A 23,593-nucleotide genomic window follows, 5' to 3' on the forward strand; every position below is an offset into this window, starting at 1 on the left:
GCTCGGCCGGGCCCGGGCTGCGGGGCCGCGGTGCCCCCTGGGCGCTCCGTCCCGCTCCTCTCTCCCAGGGGAACCGCAGGAGGACACGGGAGAAGCGTGGAGGTTCCCCCTGCTCCGTCTCGGCAGTGCACGTTACCGGCTCCCTGCCTTTGTTCGGAATTCCCGATCAGTTCAATCGTCTCTCCCTCGTAATTCGAAATGCAATTAGACTGATTTTTGCTTAAGAGCCTAAATAAATTAAAATAATCTTAATTTTAATGTGGCGTGACACCTATTTTTTTTCCCTAGAATAATAAGAATAAAGCAGTCATTAATTAAAACCAAGATGTCTCCGTACAAAGATGATATCTGGATATGCGGCGGCTGCGAGTCACTGGCCGTATTAGTAAATGTATAATTGAACATTTAGATAATCATCGGGTTTGCTTCTGTGTCTGTGTTTTAACCTGAAAGCACTAAATTCATTTGGCGGAATTGCCAGGGTCCTAATTATTTGTATTTCTGGTCCGAATAAATAAACCCGTCCTTGTTCCTATTGTGCAAAGCAATGACTCCTCGGCAATCCGCAGCTTTGATAAGTGATCGAAAATTTGATAACAGGGCAACCTCCCCTTGCAGCCACATTCAGAATGGCATTGGTTAACCGCCCTATCCTGTTTCGGAACCCCGTGAGTATTTATTTTCCGAAGGATAGGAAGGAGCCAGCTCTTTGTAAGGCACGCTGGCCCTGTGCTGGACCCAGGGACTGTGTTTTCGGTATCAGGATACGGAGAGGGGTTTGAAGATGGTGAAATCGTGACGGCCACCGACTCCGGCTGGGGCTGCTCTGCCGGGGAAGGTCGGTCACCGGCTCTCAGAGACTTTACCCTGTTCTGTCACATCTACCTTTTTTTCCCCCTCACAATTTTATGAGAAAAGGACTTAGTTCAGAGACAGCCGCCCTTCCAAACAGACTTCCACAGCACCCCTCATGATCGCCTCTCCTGACTCTCCAGGCTGGTTTGAACACATTTTTCCCCTCATCCTTTTACTTGCTCCCTTATTTTTCTTTCCTCAAGCTTATTTGTACTTTTCCAGAGAATTTGATATACAAAAGGCAAAGGAGCATGGAATCATATCTAATTAGTTATTCATATCAATCTGTCAAATATCCTTCTTATTAAGTTATTCCTGCACCGTGCGCCCATTCTCACCTCGGCTCAGCACAAGATCTGCAGGTCCCAGAAATACCTATTTTCACGTATTCGCTGTTCTGTCAGCGGCAAGATTTTTAGCTTGTAAAGTTAATTTTCTCCTCTTAAATGCTGCCTAAAATCTTAACGCTATTTCTTACTCTATTTGGGGGCTTTGAGCAATTAAAGGGGCATAAAGGAGTAATTTCTTCCCTCTCTCTTTCTTTTTTCTTAGAATTGGTATTTTCCCACTATAATTTAGAATGAAATGGGATTTTTAAAAGATCCAGAGTTCTAATCTCGGTTGATGTTTTGGTGTATTCACGGTAATGAGTCCTATTCCCTCGGGTCATGAAGCCCCCAAATGTCAATCAACCAAACTGATTCAGAAATGCCATTGTTCGACTCCCACGTCACTCGCCTTCCTCTCATTTTACTTAACAATACCGGAGTTCTCTGATCACTCATTCGGAATATGGGCATTATCTGTGGAAAATGCACAAAGTGTCTTGATCTTTGGTTGGCAGATACTGCTGGAGGGTTTCCGCCGAGCAGACGGTGCGTGTTTATACTTCTGCACCCTGGACTTTATTACAGCTCGGAGAAGCCAATGAATATCCTGAAAGCAAACCGTGCCATAAATCCGTCAAAAATTAATTTGTCTGAGGAGATGTTACATTTCTATTTCCGCGCCCAGAGCCGGCCCCGGCACGGGTTGCGGCCCCGCTCCGCGCTCCGCGCATCCGCCGCCGGAGCGGGCTCCGTACCCCCGCCGGGGCCGGGCGTCCGCCGCGCCGGACACGCGTGGGAGCTGCCCCCCAGCCCCAACGCACGGCACAGCACAGAGCTCACGGACATCGGGAAGGGGCTTCTAAGGTCGCGTGCCCCCGCGGGGGACGCCGTCCGCCTCTCGACTGCGGGCGAAACAACCTTTCCCCGGAGCAAGGCGTGAAAATGCCCCATTTCGGACGCTCCGGGCAGTGCCTGGCGACATTCCCCACGCCACCTCCCGCCAGCCCCCGGCGCCCCCCGCGGCCGGCGGAGCTGAGGTCCCTCCTAAGAAGGGAGACGAGAGGGTTGCTTTCGCGGATCTCCCAGTCCTCGATCCCTACGGCACGTCCCCGGGAGGCGAGGGACGAGGAGGACGGCGAGCCCTGCCCGGAGCCTCGCAGCGATCCCACGGAGGAGAATTAGTGCTATCCCTCACCCAGCCCGAGCACGGGCTCGCCGCTGGCTGCAAGGCGTGAACGTCGTCTTCATTTAAAATTAGTGGCATAAGCTCCCCAGCCCCCAACTTCAGCATTTAAAGTGCCTTTTGTCTCTTCATTTCACTTAAGCAAGGTTTTTGTTGCCGGTTGCCAAGTTCTATTAATGCAGAATTTAATCGGGAAGCGCTTTTCCCTGGTCCCAGCAAGATGGGAACAGCAGATTCTGAGGCCTGAGACGCTGCAAAACAGATCCCTCGGTGATTACTGCTAATACCCTACAGTTTAATGTTGTCTTTAGTAAAAAACACTTATGTGGCAGCAACTTTTTGCGCTCAAAAGAAAAACTGGTCCTTTATGTTTTTTCTCTCGAGCACGCAGCAATCACGCCCGACCACTGGAATACGAAACCGAAAAGGTTTTCTCTAAAGAGAAGGGCCTTAATTGCTAGATTCCGTGTACAACTAATCCAAAGGCACACTTAAAAGGAAATTTAATAGCGCCAGTTTCTATTTCACTCTAACTCGCATGTGTTCTCTGGCTGGATGCTCCCAACCCTCCTCTCCCAGCGCGGAGCCTGAGGACTTCCCTCTCCGTTTTTTTCGGGATCTGTTGGCTTTTCTCAATATCCCCTTCTCTCTGCAGTGGGAATAAATGGAAAGCCTTCCTCGGGATTAAACCCTTAGATTTTCCCCTTTGCTAACCAGTAAAGAGGGAGAGAGGGAAGAGAGGAAATGAAATTGTTATGGAGATTACAGTGTATGTCACCGGCTCTTTGGCCAGTCCTTGGGTTTTGTCGCTGAACGGTTAAGTGCAAACTTGTATTTCCCTTCACAAGAATGGACAATTTTTCTCGCTTGTTTGCAGTTTTCCAAAGTTCTACACACAAATCAGTGAACCTTAAGAGACCCTTTCACTCTTTTATTGTGAATATTTGTCAGTGCTCGGGGGCAGTGATTGCAGTGACAGGTGAATCCAGGGGCCCAGCGATGGCATCCCTACTTCATAGGTTTGGGAATGTAAAAGACTACCGGCCCTTTCACTCGGGACGTGGCAGTCAACAGGTTCGCATTTTCTGGGCTGTAATTCCTCTTCCCTGTAGCCAAGAGGGAGCGGAGCGAACCCGAGCCCCCGGCCGCTGCCCTGCCAAGCCTCAGACCCGGCCTACCGCCAACAGCCTTGTGCCGGGCGGCCACCCCGGCATCCCGGGGGAATAGGGGGAGGGAGGTGGCCCAGAGGGTGCGGGAGGACCCCCAACCGACAGCCCCGCACGACGCCCGGCCACCTTCTCTCCCAACCCCAGCGCCCAGGCGGGCTCCCGCGGGCTTTCGCTCCTCCTCTGCCCCCTCTTTAATTTTCATTCCGCCTTTTAATTATTAATTAAAGCCGAGAAGGGCTGGGGCTGGGGGCAGAGGGGAAGGTATGCGGGAAAAAAGGGAAGAGAGAGCTGGGGGCAGCGGTGGGAGCGGAGGGTGGCGGGGGCGCAGCTTTGTGTGCTGCTTTAATTGGCCTGGCCACGGAGGAGCTGCCGGGGGGCGGCCCGGTTCCGCTCCCCTCCCGCCGCCCGCCCCATCCCTGCCCGTCCCGGGGTCCCTGCTGCAGGACCCCCTCGCCACCCCCCGCCAGGCATCCTGGTGCGCAGCCCTGCCGCGGGTGGCAGCCGCTGCCGGGGGGCCGCTCCTGTCCCGAGCACCGGAGCCGGGCTTGATATTTAATCCGGCTCTCTTCGGACAAAGACCCATCTTTTTACCACGGAGAAACGCCACTGAGATGCGGTTAACCTCTAGAGTTATATCCCAAACCGCGACCCGAGAGCTTGAAAGATGCTTGCCCGGCCCTTCTCTAACCCGAACAAAAAGAATCTGAAAAAAAATCGCTTTATTTTCCGCACAACAAAGAATTTCTAATCATTTCATCTTGGGGGTGAATTTTTATTCCCGTCTCCACTCAGGGTATTGAAATCGATCGCTGCAATATTTAATATATTACTGTCTTAGAGTCCTCTCTCTGTAAGGCTGGGTTTATTTCTTGTCTGACTACGTCCCCTCCTATAATAGCTCATTCTGTACATCTGTCTGCGTGTAAAATAATCATAGTCTTCATTAAATACACAGTCATTAAAGGCTGCGGTCAGTTTTCTAATTATCTGGAAAAGCAAACGAGAGATAAATAAAGGCATATTAACTGAATAATCTCCCAATAAATTCACAGGCACTTGAACAACAAACTCAACAAATATCTGAAGGTATAACTAAAACACTGGAACTAACTATTTTTTAATTATGTGAGGTTTATATAATGTACCCTTCATTTTTTGTTTAACTTTCCTATAGTGACCTGTCCCATAACCTTGTAATCCACTGTGGGATATTTCTTTGTGGCCTCTTTCCTTTTGTTATGCCCCCACAGGTTTTCAGCTTAGATGCCTTTTTTTTTTTCTCTTGGTAAATGCGTCTTTAAAAAATATTTGACCTGTTTGACTTAGAGACGTGCATAGACATCTGTGGATTGGGTTAGGCTTAGAGTTTCTACGTGATTTCATGATCTTCGTAAAGCACCACCTGAAAATTAAAAGTAATACTCCTTCGACTTTGGGGGAAATTGCTACATTAGCAGCGTTTGCAAATGTCGATGACTCTTGCGTATGAATTGATTTTCTTTTTTTTTCAATACACATAAATAAATAGTTTAATGATCTCTTTGGGAGCACATCCTTGTTTAGGGCAAATGTCCCGGCATAATACAGTTTTTGCCACCCCAGTTTGCTACGACTGGATGTCGCTGGACAGCCCCTGGGAAAACCAGGGAGTACACCAAAGGATTTGAGGCACCTTGATAGAAAGTGTGGGATAGAGAGCGGGCTCGGGAGATTTGCTTTTCCCGCCTCCCTCGGAGCAAGAGAGGCTCCTGGAAATGCTGTCATCCCAGCCGGAGTTCGGGGGAACCAGGCTCCAGCCCTTTATCATAGAACAGCTCTTTTCGCCGGGAGCAAGCGGGTTGTTCTTTCAGGTTGAGCTTTGCAGGTACTGACGAGCGAAGGTATTGCAAAACAGAGATAAACACGGAGCAAGGGCGATGCTGTTTCTCCGTGTCCGTCAGTGGAGAGAGAGCGAGTCCTGCTGAACTCGGTGATGCCTGCGAGGAAACCATGAGCACCTTTGAGGGCAGAGCCAGTTAGTCTCATTGAAAACCCCTTTTTCTTTCAGCACCCAAGAGTTCCTCTTCAGAAATCTTGGGCTGGTAGAGAGGCAGAAATGTTAATCGCTATCATGTCTATGCAAAGCTATTAATGTTACTGATTCTTAACTTTCTCAGCGAAGACAAATTCACCATATGTCGATGTGTAAACACTTTGGAATAAAATTAAAACCAGTTCTGTGCAATTGTCACTGTGCTTGATTCTAATACAAACTATCAGGTGTTTATGCAGTTCGTCTTCCTAAATTATCAGACGCTATTGGCGTTGCTAAACCAAATACAAGCAGTAAATTCTGCATGGAGAGCGGCTCGGGCTCGCAGGTTTTGTGAAGCCGGAGCAGCTCCCACGAAGCCTCAGGAAAATCATCCTGCACTTTTGTGCCGGCGTTGGGGCTGGGAGCCGCTGAACTCTCAATTACCCTCCGGAGCTTTTTCCTAAACCCGGTGTCATCCTTCTTCTGCGAGAAACGGGAGGAACAAATGCAGCAGCACGGCAGGAGCTGGCAGAGGAGCCGGGCTCCGGGCTGGAGCATTCCCGGGAAGCCCCACCGCATCTGTGCGCGCGTGTTTACAGAGGGGAGGGAGGGAGGCAGAAAGGCCTCGGGAAAGCCAGGAGACTCTTTTAAGTTCGCTGATGAGGAATTGCTGCCGAGTGTACTCCTCTTTGCCCCACGAGCAATGCAAACACGTACATAAGGATTTCCAACTTTCAGATGTGTTTTAAAAAGTTCACCTACTTTCAAGCCTGTTTCAGAAGCTCAGTTTTCCGGGACGGAACAAACACTGCCAAGTGCTCTGGGTGGAGGGCAAGAGATATCAGCGATTATCTGGAGAGGCTTTCTATTTATCGTCCTCTACGCAGCTAGATAGGGAAATACGAATGTTCACGGACTTGATGGATGGCAGGGCTTGTGTAGAACGGCTACATTTTACAGGCCCCTTTATGGGAGAAGGATACAGAAATCATAATGGAATTAATGACATTTTATTAGCAAAATTTGTAAACCCCAGGTAACCATTTATAAACTTCCTCTAAATGTAAGAGAGACCGCGAGATCACAGCCGGGGAGATCTGACATTATTTTATACGGCGTATTAAACGCCATTCGCTCTTTTCTCCTATCACATCATTTAGCACGAACATCTTTTTCCCTCCGGCGAACTTAGCCAGATTTTGACGGGGACGATTATGTCCTAGTGGGAAACAACCTGAAAATCCTTCTGCTTATAACGTGCTACTTCAAAAATCCGCAGCAGACACAGTAAAGTTTTTCAAACCGTGTGGAAAACTGTACACGGAATAGCACGTCAGTGCTATTTACTCTTACCAAAATGTCATGTCCACGAAAATGGAAATGAGCGTTTCCAGAAGAGAACAAATCCTTTTATTTCTTTCCTTTAAAAAAATTATTTACTTATTTATTTTCACCATGCACTTTACTAGATAATAATTCTAGTTTTGTTATTGTCTCGGGCAGTTTACCTCTGAATCTCGGGAATACAAAAGCATCGCGGGTAAATATAAAACATATGTTCGCACAGGTTATGTGGCAGCTTTAACACTCGCAGCTCCATTCACACGCATCTCCACAAACGCACAAAGACCCTGGAAATCCCAGCAAACACACTGCTCCCGGGGCAGCCAGGCGGGAGGTGGTCCAGGAGAGCGGGGGGTTTTGCTCCGGGAGCAACAACAACCTACAACAAACAACCGGGAGGTCGCGGAGGGTGTGTCCGGGACCGAGCCGTGCCTCGGCCGGCGAGGACATGCTGGTCGGCCCCGCCGCTCCGCCGGGCGCGGCCGGCGCGGCGGCCCTGCGCTTCACCATCACCAGAGGCTTTTCCAAGGCTCAGTTTGTTTATTAGTTTATTTATTTTTGCCCGAGAAGGTAGAGAAAGGAGAATGACAGGATGAAATATAATACAGAGATGTGAAGTGACCCGAGTGGCAGCTGAAGGCGAGGGTTTAGCCAGGACGTGTTTCCCAGCTAAACTCTCCGCTGCTCTTTGGGGAAAACCAAATGCAGGTTGATGGAAACATCCTGTTTTGAGGGAAATGGACTGTACAGCCCTATCTAGCAGCTCCGACACTACTAATCAGCCTGGAAGAGGGCTGCAAGCACAAGTCCCGGGGAAGAGGGAGCCGTGCATCTGACATGATTGCAATTCAATCCCGATCCTGAAAGGCAGTTTGGAAAATCGCTGGGTTCCGAGGGGCAGGGCCGGGCTGCGGCGACCCCTCCGTGGCTCGTCCCGCCGGGTTACCCGCGCCCTGGTCTGCCTGCAGCGAGGGCAGAGCCCCGAGCCGGAGAGGGGAAGGCAACAGATGTGGGCTGTACAGAAATCCGTGGAACAAGTGCTCTAAACCCAGGGGGATTTCTCCTAATAGCGAAATCAGAGGGGGAGAGATTTCAGGAAAGAGAATAGCCCAATATAAGTTTCTAGAGTAGAATTTACATTTCATCGTGATTTGTATTTTACAATATGCAGGCGCATGCACGCGGGAGAGGTTTGGGTGCCAGCGGCGGGGGAGTCCTCTGATCCCTCTGACCGCCGGGAGCAGCGGCGGGGCTCTCCCCGCGGCCACGAAAGAGGGGGCACGGTGTGGAGTTTGGAGAAGCTCATTGCGGAACCCCTATTCCCATGACCTCCCCCACACCTCCGGGACAGGGGAGAAGGGGCTGGAGGTGCTGGCTCCTGTTTATTTGTCTAAGGGGAAAACGTCGGCGTGGGGGGCCCAGGGCCGCGCTGGAGCCCCTTTCGCCATGCGGACGTGCCGTTCGGCGGGCAGTGGCAGCGGCGCTGCGGCCGGGGCGGTGCGGGGCAGGCGGGCAGGGGCACCCGGGTCAGCGCGGGGCCGCGAACAAGTCGCGGAGCGGCTCCTGCACGTGGGCGCTGCCGCGGCTGGGCCGGCGCTGGGGCCCGGCGTGCGCCCGGAGGGATCCGCCCGCACCGCTGCTCTCGGGGCTGCCGGGCACCGGCCGAGGGGTCCACTCCGGACCGGGGGTCCCGGCCTTCCCCGCCCAGGGACGAGGCTTTCACAGGGCCTGTCTGCGCCTGTCCTGTGTCCGGCCCGCCGCCCAAAGGTCACCGCGGCTAGTCCGGCTTCTCGCTACGGGCCACATTAGCGGAGCGGCCATTTACTGCCCCGGGATTGCAGCGCGGCCCGGGTTAGCCCATAAAGCCATTCACACTCAACAATGGGGATTTTCTCAACAATTAACAAGAAACAACATAATAAATCCATTTACAAAGCCCTCGCTATTTACTATAAATTAGCCACTCTTTAAGAGACCGGTGCGTAATTTCACACGCTTTACAGCCCCGGCTGCATTTTAGACGCAAGAGCAAACAGCCCTATTGGACTTTCTGCGCTGACCTCTCTCCCCGTCCCCTCCCGGGCCGGCTCCGCGGGGGGCGGAGGGCGCCAGGGCCGAGCTGGAGCCCGGGCCTCCCCCGGCCGCTGCCTGGCCCCGAGCCGGCATCTGCCCAGAGGGCCCCGCGCAACCTCCGTGGGCTTCCCCCCCTGGCTCGTCCTCGGCTCGGAGCGGGCAGGGCGGGAGGCGGCAGGGCCGCGCCACGGGAGAGCCCGGGAAGATGGACGCCCCGGCGGAGGGGCCGGAGGGGGTGCAGGGTGGAAGCCACGGCCCCGCTTTGAAGTGCGGAACCCCCGGAGATTGCCGCGCCGCCCCCGCCGCCGCGGGACCCTGGCCGAGGAGTGCGGAGCCGGGCCAGGGAGCCGGGCGGAGGCGGGGAGCCGGGCCGGGGAGCCGGGTGAGGTTTCCGCGGTGCCGGCAAGATGGCGGCCCGAGGGCGCGGTGGTGTGCCCCGGGCGACGCGCAGGGGCCGCCCCGCCGCTCGGGGGCCGGTGCGCTCCCGCATTTTTTTGATTTCACTCTCCTCTTTTTTTTTTCTCTCTCTTTTTTTTTTTTTTTTTTTTTAATTGTAATTTCCAGGCAGCGGCAGCTCGGCCGCGCGGAGCGGGAGCGAGGCCGGCGCGCTCCTCCGTCCTCCCCCCTGTTTACAAACACAGCTGTTGCCGTGTATTTGCAATGCTAAGGGTAAAGCCACCAGCAGCGAGGAGCAAACGAGAGATGGTGCGGGAGAGGGGTCCTCGGCATCTGGAAAGGACAGGGCGCCTTGTTTTTGAAACTGTCAATTCCCTCAACCCCTATTGTGAGCGCTTCATGCAAAACATCTCGGGGCTTTTAAAGCGGGGGCTTGTGAGGCCGCCTCGGAGAGAAAGGGAGAGGGGGAGAGAGAGGGGCCTAGGGCACGGGAAATAATTATATCAGCGCAGTGAAAAAATGCAACGTGTAAGGCCTAAACCCGGCTCGCTGTCCCTTCCCCAAAGGTTTTTGGGCAGGCCGGAGATGTTAGACCACGGCTTGCAGGGCCATGTACCAGGGGAATGGGTAATGTCTGCAAGCGTGACTTCAGCAACACAGATCCCAATACTTCCCTCCTGATTTTGCTAGCCAGGGCTTTTCATTTTCAGGCACTCGCCCTCCTTTTGTACCTCCAAGCTGACCAAATAGATTCCAGGATGAACCATCACATATTCTTCCCAGCAATCCTCTTAACCATAAAAACCACAATTAACAAGGTTATCTGTGTTTCATGTTCTCCAACATACTGCATATGTAGAATATTTTCCTGCAGATTACCACCGTGTGTCAAAAATGCCACTTTTTTTACCCTTTTCTGTCTCAACCACTCACATGTGTGAACAGTGACAAACATAAACATGATAGCATTGCTCTCATTTCTGCAGAAACTTTAATTTATTGGCAACTAAATCTGTTAGAGGTAAAGAGATCAGAGACCATGTAAAAAATCACCATGTGAATTGATTAAACAGCAAACTTCATAAAACAGCTACCACTATTTTGCATTATTGCTAGTAGTGGTGTTTTAAATAAACAATCAGTAAAGAGATTATCGCACTGTATCAAGTAAGGGTAGCTTATATAACAATCGGTTCCTAAAGTAAATTGCTGTAAACGGCAAGTTACATCTTTTAAGGCAATATACCTCGTTGCTGAAGGCATTACACGTGTTCCCTTTTTAATGCTCTAGAGAATTAAACAGAGTCCAAAACTTTCTTTGTCGTCCATCTGGCAGCAGAAATCTTCACAATAAATTTACCAGTGAACTCTACTTATGGCAAATACCTATGCAGTATAATCCATAAAGTACACGCACTTCCCCCAGTTGCTTTTTCCTCTAGAAAATTCTGTTGATTTGTGTGTACACCAGGAATTGGGAAATGGTGGCAATTCATTACTAATATATTTTAAGTTTTATCTCCTGTAAACATTGCAACAAAATGGTAGCCTAGCTCCCTTGGAAAACCTTGGGTTTTCCTCATTATTAGAACTTACCTTTATGGGAGAAAATTGGTTATTTTTACGTAACCCAGTGATAAGACTTCACGTGATTAAGGCTGAAATGATAATGAACTCTGATCGCAATAATAATTACAATGTCATCAGAAACAGTTACCAAACTACCAGAATTGGAGAGAATACCTTTTTTTTCAATCCCCCTCCCCTTTATTTTTTCCCTAGTGAGTTATTGTACCTGGCTAATTTCTCCAGCGGCAGTAAAAACACGAATGTCCCTGTTAGTGGCTTGCACTAAACTGAGGTGTGCACGTGTGAAAATTATTTGGCTGTTTAACTCCTTGCCGTTTGCTGCTGCCTGGGCGGAGGAGAGCCAAGCGGAGCAGCCTGCCGGGGATGCCCGGGGGTGCCTGGAGCTCCCGGGCCGCTGGCAGGGCTGGGCGCCATATTTCACATCCTCAACTCTGCAGAGCCTATTTGGTATAAATTTATGCTTATTCCTCCCCCTCCCGACCACCCCCCCCCCGGATTATTTCAGGAACCTGAAAAGGCACCTCTATAATTTACAATTCCTGGCCAAATCAGCATATCTCTAATTGGAAGTAAACAGGGTCAGGGGGACAGAGTTACTTTGAAAGTGATACGTTGTTTAATTGACAAGGCAAAATTTTAGGTTTCAGGTTTGCATATTGCACTTTTGTAGCTTTTGGCTCTTTTTTTTTCTTTTTCTTTATCTTTTTTTTTTTTTTTTTTTTTTGGTCAAGTGAAGACCTTTGTCAAGCAGACACGGTTTCTAACAGAGCAGGGGTCTTTCCTGAGCAGTACATTTTGTACGTACTTACAGTTCTCTGGAAATAAGGCTGTATTCTGTGCAGCTCTAAACACACGAACGTAAACATTCATCTCAGAACAACTTCAGTAAGCAGATTTTTCATGACCATCGTAATTTCAGCAGAGCAGTTAAGTATGCAATGCACCTTTTGCAATTGGCAGCTTTAAAGTGATGTGTGTGTGTATGTACGTGTGCATGCAGGGGGGAAGGGTAACTCCACTGAAAGGCAATTGTTTACTCTTTCTAAATATATTTGGCTGCAGGTATTCTTAGACTAGGCCTTTTACAATGAGAGGAAAACTCCGGTGTGGATATAGTAAACAGAGCTGAAATCAGTTAGTGACTACTTGGAATATCTGGAGACACGAGAGGTTGGGAGAGGGCATCACAAAAGGCAGGAATTAAAAAATTGAATCTCAGGCAGTGGATTGCCAGCAGAAATGTTGACTTTGAGTCACACAGTAAACATCACATTGTTGCTTTGTTTTCCTTTTTTGATTTATGATAAATTATTCTCCCGGGATTGATCGATGAGTGGAATCCTTAAAATTTAATTTGTGAATGATCTAGTATAAATAAAATGCTAATCCAAAGAAAGAAACCAGCAATTATTCATCCTAAACTCTGCTGATTCAGCAACTCAATTATTACTGCCTTTCTCAAGCTGCAAACTTTTCAGGCTGTTTTCAGAGTTGCTGTACCCGTCCTCCCCCCGCAAGAGAGACCTTCCCCCGTTCTCGGCTCTGCCTCCACCTCGGCCTCCAGCCTTTCTCTCTCTCTTTTTTTTTTTTCCTTCCCTTTCTTTTCGAGAGGCTGGGGGGGGAAGGGAGGGAAACAGTTAACCTCTTGAAGCGTATTTCCTCCAAATAAAAACAGTGAACTTACAAACGGAGAGGAAACCACGGATAACTCTGCAATAATTCAAAGTGTTTGGAATCAGAATTTTTTAAAACAGTGTTTTTAATTGAAAATAAAGCTAAAGCATGCTTTTCAACAGTGCAAATTTCCATAATTTTGATTTACTGCTTCCATCATCACAATATATTATACCAGCATGACTTACCGAGGGCTAGACTCTAGAAGTCTGCCTGTTCGACTATTTCGATATTAAGTGCAAATATAGATAATTGCCTCTGATTGTCACGTGCAGTAGAAATGTTTCTGCTACATAGAGAGGATGGCATGGCAAAATAAAACCCACGACAGCAAATTTCAAGAGATGAGGATAGAACCGGGAAGTGTAACACGGTTGAAACACTTGAGTTTTGGTGCCAAAAAGCTATGAATAACATGGTCTTCTCATTTTGTGTAATCTTTCCACTTACGGCCTCTCATTTCACTTTCTGTGTTGTATTTACTGCTTTGCTATTTCCTCCAGCCAGCGTGAGGGGCTGGACCATAAATTGTACTGCTGGCCAGGCAAATATTTTAGTTGCTTTGCAAGTTTGTAAGGGGCATGTTCAGACCACAACTTAAGTATGACATTAGTGGGTAACAGTAACCTTATTTAAGACCTCTGGGTGAAACAAAAAGGCTTCCCAATTGCAAAGAGTGGCTGTACAAGCAAAAAGACACCCTTTTACCAAAAATAGAATTCCACATTTATTTACTGGTTTCAAATGAGGCAGCTTTTCCCAGCGCTGGGGTCGCAGGCGGACACCAGGCTTTCCAAACCAGAGAAAAAGGAGTAAGTGCAACTGCTCTTCGAAAGAGACACCCCTGCACCCGAAAACAAAGCTCCCGAAAAGTAGATTGCTGCCACATTGAATTTATAGTGAACCCTTACTGTGCAACCATGTAACTTAACAAACTTTAACTGAATTAACAGTTAGACTTCCATTTTCGAAATCTAGTGCATAAATTTAATGGCTCATTCTAATATTTATTATTCAACCTTTTGACATTTATTTGCAGCAGTTGAATTGAGGTACTGGTGCATTATTAGCATTTAAACAGTAAAGTGTTCCAGCTTTACCGTAATAACTGAGTTTAACTTGAGTCTTTAGCCTGAAGTACTCTGTGGAATGTAACAAAATAAAATAAAATAAAAAAACCCAATGCAACAGAACAAAACAAAACAAAAATAGACCACCAAAAACAAAAACCCAAAATAACAGAAAAATCCCACCACTGTTGTAATGGTAAATAAAATAGTAATCCGGTTTCTGTCTTCACATTGTGATAAAACAGGATTCCAGAAGTGTGTATAGCATTAATGGGTTTGTACAAACCATGCTGCAGAGTTTAAAAAAAAAAAAAAAGGTAAGAAAGTTAAAGGTGGTTCAAGAAAATATTTTCCAAACTATTTTATTAATTAAATTTCCTGAATTTGTGGCTAGGTGGAAGAGGTATTGCAGAACCGCCCAGCTGCCATTTCCATACAGGATGGGCCTTGTGAGGTGGTTGGGAATCCTTAGTGGTGTTTAAGGAATAAGCTGGCAACAAATCCCCATCATTGCCAATAATTAGTGATGGTGGACAGGGAAAATTTGCCATGAAATTAAATGGCCTTTTCACTGCTGATGCTACATTGCTGGCTACCCTTTTGCGTCTATTGTTAACTGTAAAATCATCCAGTGTTCCTTCATGTGTCTCGATTTTACCTGTAGGACGTGGGCTTCGAGCTGATTTCAAATTTGGTTTGACTGGAGGAGTCTGCAGTACAGGTCGCTTTCCCAAAACCAGTGTCCTGTAATTTTTTCTCACCCTTGCTCCAAATTTATACTCCCCATCCTCAGGTTTTGGAGTACCTAAAGTGCATGAGAGGACCTGACTCTGAGTCAGCGGGTTTAAGGAAGTGGTTTCTTTCTCAGTGCATGCAGAATCTTCCTTGGCTGTTAATAAAGCGTCCTGGTTATTACTCTCAGTCACACCGTAAAACTCATCCTTAGTATCATTGCACTCACACTTTAGCTTATGTGTTGTAAGATCAGGCTCATACTCGTCGTTCGCACTGCTGTCCTCTATTTTGATTTTAATGCTGTGCAGGAATGGCAATGCCTTATTGCCTGTATCAGTGCACTGGAGCTCAGCTGCTGCTGCTGCCCCTGGAGAAGCAGCATCCTCCGCAGGATCAGTTTGTAAAGAGGGCAAATCCGTGGCAAATTCAATACAATGAGGGATTTTGGAATCTTTCTCTGAATTTGCTGCCGTTGATGAAGAATCATTATTTAAGAACCTAGCAGCTATTGTATTGTTATCTACACGGTGTGTAGTAGTTGCTTGAAGGCATTTCCTTGCCTCTCTGAGTATTCTTTGTTGTGGAAATGCATTGTTTGTCTTTGGGCTAGGTGAAGAGGCCCCCTTTGCAACACAGTTAATTGTTAGGTCAGTACTCTTGGTATTATTGGAAAATTCAGAGTGTGGGAATGTGATCTCGGATACCCTATCATCTCTTATCTCCGCGAAGCAGCTCCCTAGGCCGCCGGAGCAGCGCAGCGCCGGGGCGGCGGGACCCAGCGCGGGGCGGCCCATCCTCCGGCGCAGTTCCGGCTTGACTCCGCCGGAGCGCCGGGCGAGGACGGGCCAGCCCGCCGGCTCCGCCGGGGCGCGGCCGGGGCGCCGGGGGCGGCGGCCGGCCGCCAGCAGGTACCAGAATTGGCGTGGACCACGCGGGCGGCTGCAGAGAAGCTGAGTAGCGCCTGAACGCGATGCTTTTGCACCGAAACCTGGGCTGGGAGGACCGAGCTGGAGTCGGAGTCGAAGGTGCTGTCCTCCTCCTCCTCCTTTCCTCCTCCTCTTCCTCCTACCTCCTCCTCCTCCTCTGAGTGCGCACTCGCTGCGAGTCGCAGGCGCCGCTGCCTCCTCGATCCTCCTCCTTCCTCGTTCCTCGTCCTCCGAGTGCCCTCGCTGGAGCTGGAGAGCTGGAGCGCGCAGTCCGAGTCGTGGGCGGCGCGGCCCGAGAGCAGCTGGACTTCCGAGTCGGCTGCGTGGCCGCTACGTCGGCGAAGGCGGGCGGCCGAAGCGCGGGGCAGCGACAGCGGCAGCCGTTCGGGGCTGCCGCGGAGCCGCAGGGCCGGGCGGGCAGCGGGCCGGCGGCGCCGCGGGGCGGGCCAGCGTGCGGACGACAGCGGCGCCCCGTGGCGGCGGCGGCGCAGCGGCCCGGGCAGGCGGGGCGGCGCCGGGAGGCCGGGCCGCGCCGCGGCGGCGGGAGGGCGGCGGGCCCAGGGGCGCGCAGCCGCCCGCTGCCGGCGCCCGTTTCATAGTTTACGGGGTTTGCAAGGCGCCCCGGCGGATTTCTGGGTAGCTGTGGCCAGTGTATTTACTAAAAATGTGAGGTAGATGAGCGGCCGGTAGCAAGGCTGTGTCCCCCGGGCGCAGAGCTTTCCTCCGGACGGGCAGCAGCGGCCGGGGAGAGTCGCTCAGACCCAGCCAAAGTTTGTTCTCCTTCCAGAAGCCGGAGAAGGGGTCGGCGGGAGCGAGCTCCGGCCGGAGGTCGGCGGCAGACAGCGCCCGGCTTAGTTTCCTCCGTTTCGTCTTAAGTACCCGTTCGGTTTTGCAGGATGTGTACAAGGCTTCCACGTCCTCTCTGGAGATCAGGGTGCATTTGGCGGCGTGGAAAGCGATGGAGTTGATGGCTTTGAGTTTCCTCAACTCCTCCAGGTCGCAGTGATGCTTTTTTACTTTTAAATGATCCATTCGCTTGTGCACGGTAGTTCGCGGGATGTTTTTGAGCAGGTCTGTAAAAACCTGGGAGAGTGCAAACATTTGCTTTCCTTTAATGATGAGGTAGCCGAGCCTCACGCCATCCACCTCTTCAAAACCCGACTTCAGGTCTCCCATTTCGTGAATTAAATTATTCCCAGCATTTGCAGAGAGAGAGAGAGATGAAAAAAAAAAAAAGAAAAAAAAAAGAAAAAGCCACACACACACAATCCTCAGCCAGATGCTGTATTTGTCTCAAGGCATCCTGCTAATAAAATATAACAAAGGCTGTTATTCCTGGTGAATGAAGTGCCAAACTTTAGACAAAATTAAAAAAAAAATAAATTAAAAAATACCGTGAGGCTACAATCAATATATAATCTTAAAAATCAGGTTTGCCAAAGTGTTTCTCTAAGTTGCTTCTGAAGATCAGTACCTGTTCCCTTTCATTCCCTGCTTTTCCATTGGAAACTATGATAATGGAATGTGAAGGGAGGAAGAGAAAAGAAATGCAGCTGCTATTCCCGCCGCTGCTTTAGCTACAAATAAAATGACAGAGTGAAGTGAGCTCGTCCGGAGACACCTTCATCAATTAATTCCCCTAAAGCCAACGCTGATTGGACACTCCTGACAGGTGATGCAATAAAAATTGATATTCCACCCCTTCCCCCAAAAAATCTCCCACTAATTAGCATACCCTTATACTGCCACCTCCCCTCCCAAAGTAAATAATACAGTTAGTATATAAATCTTTCTATTAAACAATCCGAGCTCAAACATACTCAGCCCTCTCAGACTTCCTCGTCGCTAGCTTCCGAGGAAGGATTTGTATGCTTTTCCCCCCTATCGTTCCGTATATTTTCAGCCTGTTTTGGACAAACGTTGCTCTTTTGTGCATGCCGTGAATTTAAAGGACATAAGTCTGATCGTAACGATGGAAAATCCTTCGGTAACGTAGCCGCTTTAAACTAGTGTTTTATTCTCCATTGTGTGGAAAATGAAGCTTAGAGAAAACGTGCAGAACAGCCTGGTATTTCCCCTTCTGAGGCTCCAAAGTTAAATGTTCGGTTGCTAACGAGAGGGAATACTTACATTTTCGAGTTTCTCTTGATTTTCCTCTTCTGCTTAATTAGCTTTTTACAGCCCGGGACTAAGGTTATTTTTGCTGTCTGAGTATCACGGGTTCCTGCACCGTGATACTGTAACACTTTTAACTGAAATTCTGCCTGTAATATTGCGGGAGGGGGGAGGAGGACGTGAGCTCACGTCAGACCCATAACAAAGCATAGATAAGCCAGAAATGTATACACTTTTCACGATTAACCGTACTGGATCACGAGCTGGAATGTCCTATAGTCCCAGAGCCCACGTCAGGATTCCTGCGTGCTGATTGCTTCCAGCAGAGAAAGGAGAATGTAAAATATCCAAGGTGCTTCCAAGAGCCTTTACGTAATAACAAAAAAGTGCTGGCACACACAATGTACGATATTGCATCGGGCTAGGATGCTTCTGGCTCGCAGTTTGCATATTCCGCTCGGAGTAGCCCTGCCGAAGCTTTTTGATGCTCCATTTATAGCAGCCCCTTAAAATCAATTGGAAGAAGCAGCATGAATGTTTAACCTCTTCTTAGGAACGTTAAATTATTCGAGTGTCAGGAACGGGGATTTCGCAAATGTTGCGATAGCTGCATGCCTCTCCCTTGTCACGTTAACGTGATGCTTGCGGTTTGCACGTTAGGCGCTGCGAAAAAAAAGATCACCAATCTCTGCCGTGCATCCAGTGTTCCGCTGGATACAAACACCAGCACTTTTATGTATCACTGCACATCCAGAATTAGACACATCCGCGAGATTAATGAGACATCTCATATTGCTGTGACTTGGCAAAAAAATCGACGGAGGAAAAACAATTAAAAATCTTCAATCCCAAACCTCAATATCCACTCCGCATGTTGGCAATATGGTGCGTGGAGTTCGTGTTACCCCGTCAGGTACAGCTAAAAGAAAGCGCATAATCACTCTGTGAAAAAGCAGTTTTGCATGGCAAGGCAAAATGCAGGCGAGCCCCCAATTTCACAGGAATTCGGGAGAGAAGTGGGAATTTGGAGAAGTGCATCCGGGAATGGAGGAAGTCTATTCAAGAGAGCCTCCAACTCGGAGGGCTGAGATTTGAAAAGTCAGCCCTGGACTACTGTTGCTCTCAGCGCAGATGTAATCGCCGCTGTTCAACTTAATCCATGTGTGTGCGAACCGCGATGCCTAGTTCTTCCCTTTGAAACCTAGGGATAGTATTCCCATCCGAGAAAGCAGAGCTACAGCAAATTACATTTTGTCCCTCGAATTAGAAAAGGATCATTGAGTGGATCTCGTGATATTTCAGCCTTTAAACGTAACCGAGAGGCAGCAGTGAACAATGCCTCGGCACAGCTCAGACCATCCGCGGAGTTCGCCTTCCCTCTCCTCGCATCTGGATCCCCCAGCCTTGCCTTTCTCTTGCTCGCTCGTGTGAGAGGCACCCTCGTATATGCTGAGGCTGAAAGCAAAGTTTCGAGACAAAACAGCTGCTGGCGCTAAAAAGAAATCATCGTGGTCTTTCTAGAGCTAGAGACAATAAGGTCGTTTAAAAATTCCTCCTGATGTACTTATATGCTGCCAACACCCCCACCCCCTCCCCACTGCTCTCCTCCCCCTGCTTTAAGGTTAAGGCTATGGAGTCAACAGTAAAGGAACTGTAAACTCCGATAAAGCTGTTCAGAAGACGTTACCAAAAACCCCGATGGGATGAAAACTCCTTTATTTGTCAGGTAGTTCAGCTGGGTCAGATTCCCGTGTAAATCCACGCGTGCGTTCGCACGCAGGAAGCCACGGGCACCCAGACCTGCACCCACGCGCTGCCGGTGACAGCCAGGCAGTGGGATTCGGCAACTATTTTAAAAATGCCTTTTTTTTTTTTTTTTCTTTAATTCCGGCGCTACCAAACGTCTAAAACTAGTGACGGCTCTTCGGCAAACCTCGGGCTCCCGAAAGGTGCGGCCATGAGCACCGGGGCCGAAGCAGCGCCAGATGTCGGCAGGGAGAAACACACCAGAAGTCTTGGGAAATGTCAGGCGCCCAACCTACACATCCCCACCGTATACTTACACACACTTTCGGTTGCATATCTTTCTCCGCATCTCACGCGGAGAGCTTTGTTTCTTTACTTCTCCATCTTTTGTTTTGTTTTGGTTCTTTTCGTGTGCGTGTGCGTGTGCGTGTGTGTGTGTGTGTGTGTGTGTGCGTGCTTTCCCTTGGCCATTAGCACACATTGTGTATCCGGGGTCGTCTTCAAGCGGGCTGGGGGAGATCCTGATAAAGAGCCGTCAGAGGCCTCTTGCACACGCACACGCACATTAAAGGCAGGGGACTTGAAAATGGATTTGCACGCACACAGGGGATTGCAATCAATAGCCACCAACATTTATGGTTTAGATGGTTAATGTGAAAGCTGGTCAAAAGAATGAATATGAAAAATTAAAGGTGTCTGGTGTCAATTACGTGAAAAGTTATGCCATAATTTACTTGCTGGGATGTATGCCTGCGTGTTCGTGTGTCCATGTGCACGTGTGTGCAGACCCAGATGTACATGTAGCTATTTCTCAAAAGCAAGGGAGTTTCTTTGTTAATTTTGTGGACTGTGTCACTCTCGCTGGTGATCAAAGATGAACATGATTAAAGGGATGGATGTTTGTCTCACATTTCATAAGATAAGGACGCCCAGAGATGCCCGGTTTTGCCAAATACATACACATGCAACTACAGAGAGTTGTGTGTATGGGCGCACACACACACAGAGGCGATCAATCAAACGTGCTCCTTTTCACATTGAGTAGCGTGCAATCTGCAATCTACACTCTATAGCCAGTAGTATTTCAGTCTTGAAACTGTCTGGCCTAAGGATAAACCTCATTAGAAAAGAAAGAGCAAAATAATATTCATAATACTTTGCTGCAGACCTATTCCCATTTATTGGAAATCATATACTTGGATTTTTGTAAACTTGTGTTAAAATCTATATGCTCACAGGGAAGTGCTTAGCCATGTCATTCCAGAAAGAAAACGTGTGTAACATTTAAAATACTCCTTTTACGTGATGATTTATTTTCACAGTATGATTATGTTTAAATACCAGTGCAATTCCATCTGAACTCTTCCTTCTGCAATGTAGTAATGCACATAGCATTTACAGTCTTTTAAACATTTTGTTGGGAAATGCAACAGCGACGTCCACCACCAGTTGTACTAATGGGGAGAATTCTTTTGAAAATCTTCAGGAAAACCTAAGAGGTCATATGCATTTTAACACTAGAATTGCCACATTATTAGAGTATTATTATTATTTATTATTATTTGTTAACGCTGGACAACATCTTCAGGTACTGACAAGCATTAAATAAACCTTTTGCTTTCATGATGCTGGGCAGAAATACGTATTTCACACGAGAACTTGATTTCTTAACACTACACTCTGCTTCTAGGTACTGCTGGGCATATTTTGCTCAAGGAGGACACAGATAGAGAGCAGCTAGAGGCTATCACAAAGAGTCCAGTAACGTAAATATAATAGGGTCAAAGAACAATATAATAGGATCCTTCTGCTATTTTAAAGTCAGCCAAATGTGACTGTAGTACCTAAAATTTGCTGTAAATTCTACTCTGACAATGTATCAGAATGTATAACTAAATCTCCTAAATGTGTGGCACAAAGAAATACCAGCCACCAGTCCAGGAAAAAAAAATCATAATCTGGCTAACACTCTTATGCCTAGGAGTTTCAGGGTTGTTTTTTTCCTTTCTTTTCTTTTTCTCTCTCCCTTTTTTTTTTTTTTTGGTAAACAAAGACGAAATGCAGGGTTCTACTAAGTGCTTTTTAAGTTTTTGTTTTGTTTTTGGTTTTTTGTTGTGTTTTGTTTTTTTTTTTTGTGGGGGCTGGAATGTTTCTTGCACACTAGAATTTTGTGCAATTTATAATCACCACGAGCTAAGACTATTTCTCGAGTTTAATACTCATGGTAGTTTAAAAATACTTTTTAGCAGGAGTTTCTGGACACATACTACATGCCATGTTGTTTACTGACCCATAATCAAAATGCAGTGACCTTCTACCCTTTTTTTGCCCCTTGACCCATGCTGAATTCAATGCAGCCTTTATAAATTTGCAAATCCTTGGACGTAAAGGGGATTTGGTGAGGCTTTGTTCTGAAAGGATCCTAAAAGTTTGCATTTTTAATTAGACAAAGGTAAAGCAACAAACATTGGGAAATAAGATCCTCTCCTGCACATAGGTTATCGCTCTTAATTTCTACTCTGGGAAACTACATCTTAAAAAACGTACCCTGCAAACCGAAAAGCAGTTGAAAATGAAGACTATCAGGAGGTTATGAATTGCACCAAATTAGCAATGTGGTACAAATCACTTTCATGACGTAAGGGATGGCCAGGCCACAATCTTCCGGCTCTCCTCATCTCCAAGGACTGTGTGGATCCTGGAGACATGGGGAGAGGGGACAGCCAGAGATTTGATCTGGAGCTACAGGCGCATTCCCTTATCTCCTTTGCTATCAGTCAGTTTAAAGGACACCATAATTATGATGGTGATAAAACAATGCCCGCTTATGTGTGCTGAATAAATAAAGAATGTTTACAGCCCCAGAATGTTTCAATTCCAATTAAATGCTATCAAAGAAAAGCCCCTCTCCCTCCCTCTCCCCTCCCTCCTTCTTCCCCACGACTCCCTATTTACCTTGTTGGTTGTAATATGGCCCTATGAAATAAACCGGCCTTCCAGTTTGCCATTAAGGCCACATCGGGAGGAGGGGGAGGAGGAGGAGGAGGAGGAGGAGGAGGAGAGGGGGTGTGAGACAACATGCACTCCCGGTCCCACAATTACTTGGGTCGCCTGCATCCTCTTTCTTTTTTTTTTTTTTTTTTTTTTTTTTAAATTTATTTTACTATTATTTGTTTATTTTTCAATTGGAAAAGGCGTGATGATGCAGGGGGAAAAGGCACTTAAGGATCCCGCTCCAACCACTGACTGAGGGAGTTGGGCTGAATTAATCCGGCGCCCCTGGGCACTGGAGGAAGGGGCTGTGTCCACCCCCCCACGGCTGCCACCCTGCTGGGGCCTCGGGGAGCGGGGTCTCCCCACCGCTCCTCTTCCCTCTCTGGTGGGGAGCCTTGGAAACGGGAGCCTGGAAATGCTTCCCGCTCACTAAGACACAAGGATCATTTCAAATATTCATTGTATCAGCAAATCTCATCATAATCAGATTAAAGCAAGGTTTAGGGGGGGACTGCCTGTGTTTCTGGGTGCGAAACATCGACTGGACTACAAAGAAAGCAGAAAACTGGTTTATCTCCTCCTGGCTTGGTTGCACAGGAGAAAAATGAAAAGCAGTAATTTTTGCAAGAAAAGGACACTTTAAAAAGCTGTGATTCTCCCCATTCCACTCTAGGTAGCATGTTCCTCTCAGAGGTTTTTTCCCTTCAAACTTTACGCTTAATATTTCTATACAATGCTCTTATTTATTTGTTTGTTTTAAACTCCAGACAGAGACTGTTTCTGCTGCAGAATATACTGAGGCAGATTTTCTTCATGACAATTTGCTTTTAGCTTATCTCAGCCGAGGGAACAGCTTTTCTACATTCAAGCTTTAAAATGTATATTTCGTTGAGTTTTTTGGGGTGAGATGTTTATATCCATTTTGTGGAAGCAAGTGAGGAACTGAGTGCATTTTCAGGTCTGCTCCATAGATGCAGGCCCTTTTCCTTTTGAAAGTTTAGACCTCCAATACCCTCAATTCTACTGGCAGAATTAGGATGTACTTGGAGGGTCCTAAACGTGACCATTCACTAAGGCGGGGGGCTTGCAACAACGTGCTCGGCAACTTAATCTTACGCTAAAAAGAGTAGAGAGCGTAAAAGAATGGAATACAAACTCTCCCGACATTTGTAGTCGCTTCCAAAGTGGACCGTGCATTTTAAGGCTGATGGGAACGTGTGTATTTTGGAGCAAAAAGGAGAGAAGGTAAGTGTTTATCCTTGTATCCGCCAGTTCGGGTAGAAACAATGAAAGAACAAAGGGAACCACTTCTCCGTGTTAACATTTCACATTTTCCTCCTCCGTTTGAGCCTCGCTGCGAGGGGCTGGCGGGGGGGGGGG

General features: G+C 48.0%; 1 protein-coding gene across 1 annotated transcript; it reads right to left on the minus strand.

The window, feature by feature from the left end:
• Positions 1–13,093: 13,093 nt before the first annotated feature.
• SKIDA1 (SKI/DACH domain containing 1) lies at positions 13,094–16,534 on the minus strand. The gene is given in 5 exon segments (XM_018075210.3): positions 13,094–15,351; positions 15,354–15,477; positions 15,480–15,569; positions 15,571–15,910; positions 15,912–16,534. Coding segments are annotated over 5 exon segments (2,466 nt in total). The 3' UTR covers positions 13,094–14,062.
• Positions 16,535–23,593: the final 7,059 nt, after the last annotated feature.

The sequence above is a fragment of the Manacus vitellinus genome, unplaced genomic scaffold (genome assembly GCF_001715985.3).
Source record: "Manacus vitellinus isolate BGI_N305 unplaced genomic scaffold, ASM171598v3 scaffold_3_pilon, whole genome shotgun sequence".
NCBI lineage: Eukaryota > Metazoa > Chordata > Aves > Passeriformes > Pipridae > Manacus > Manacus vitellinus.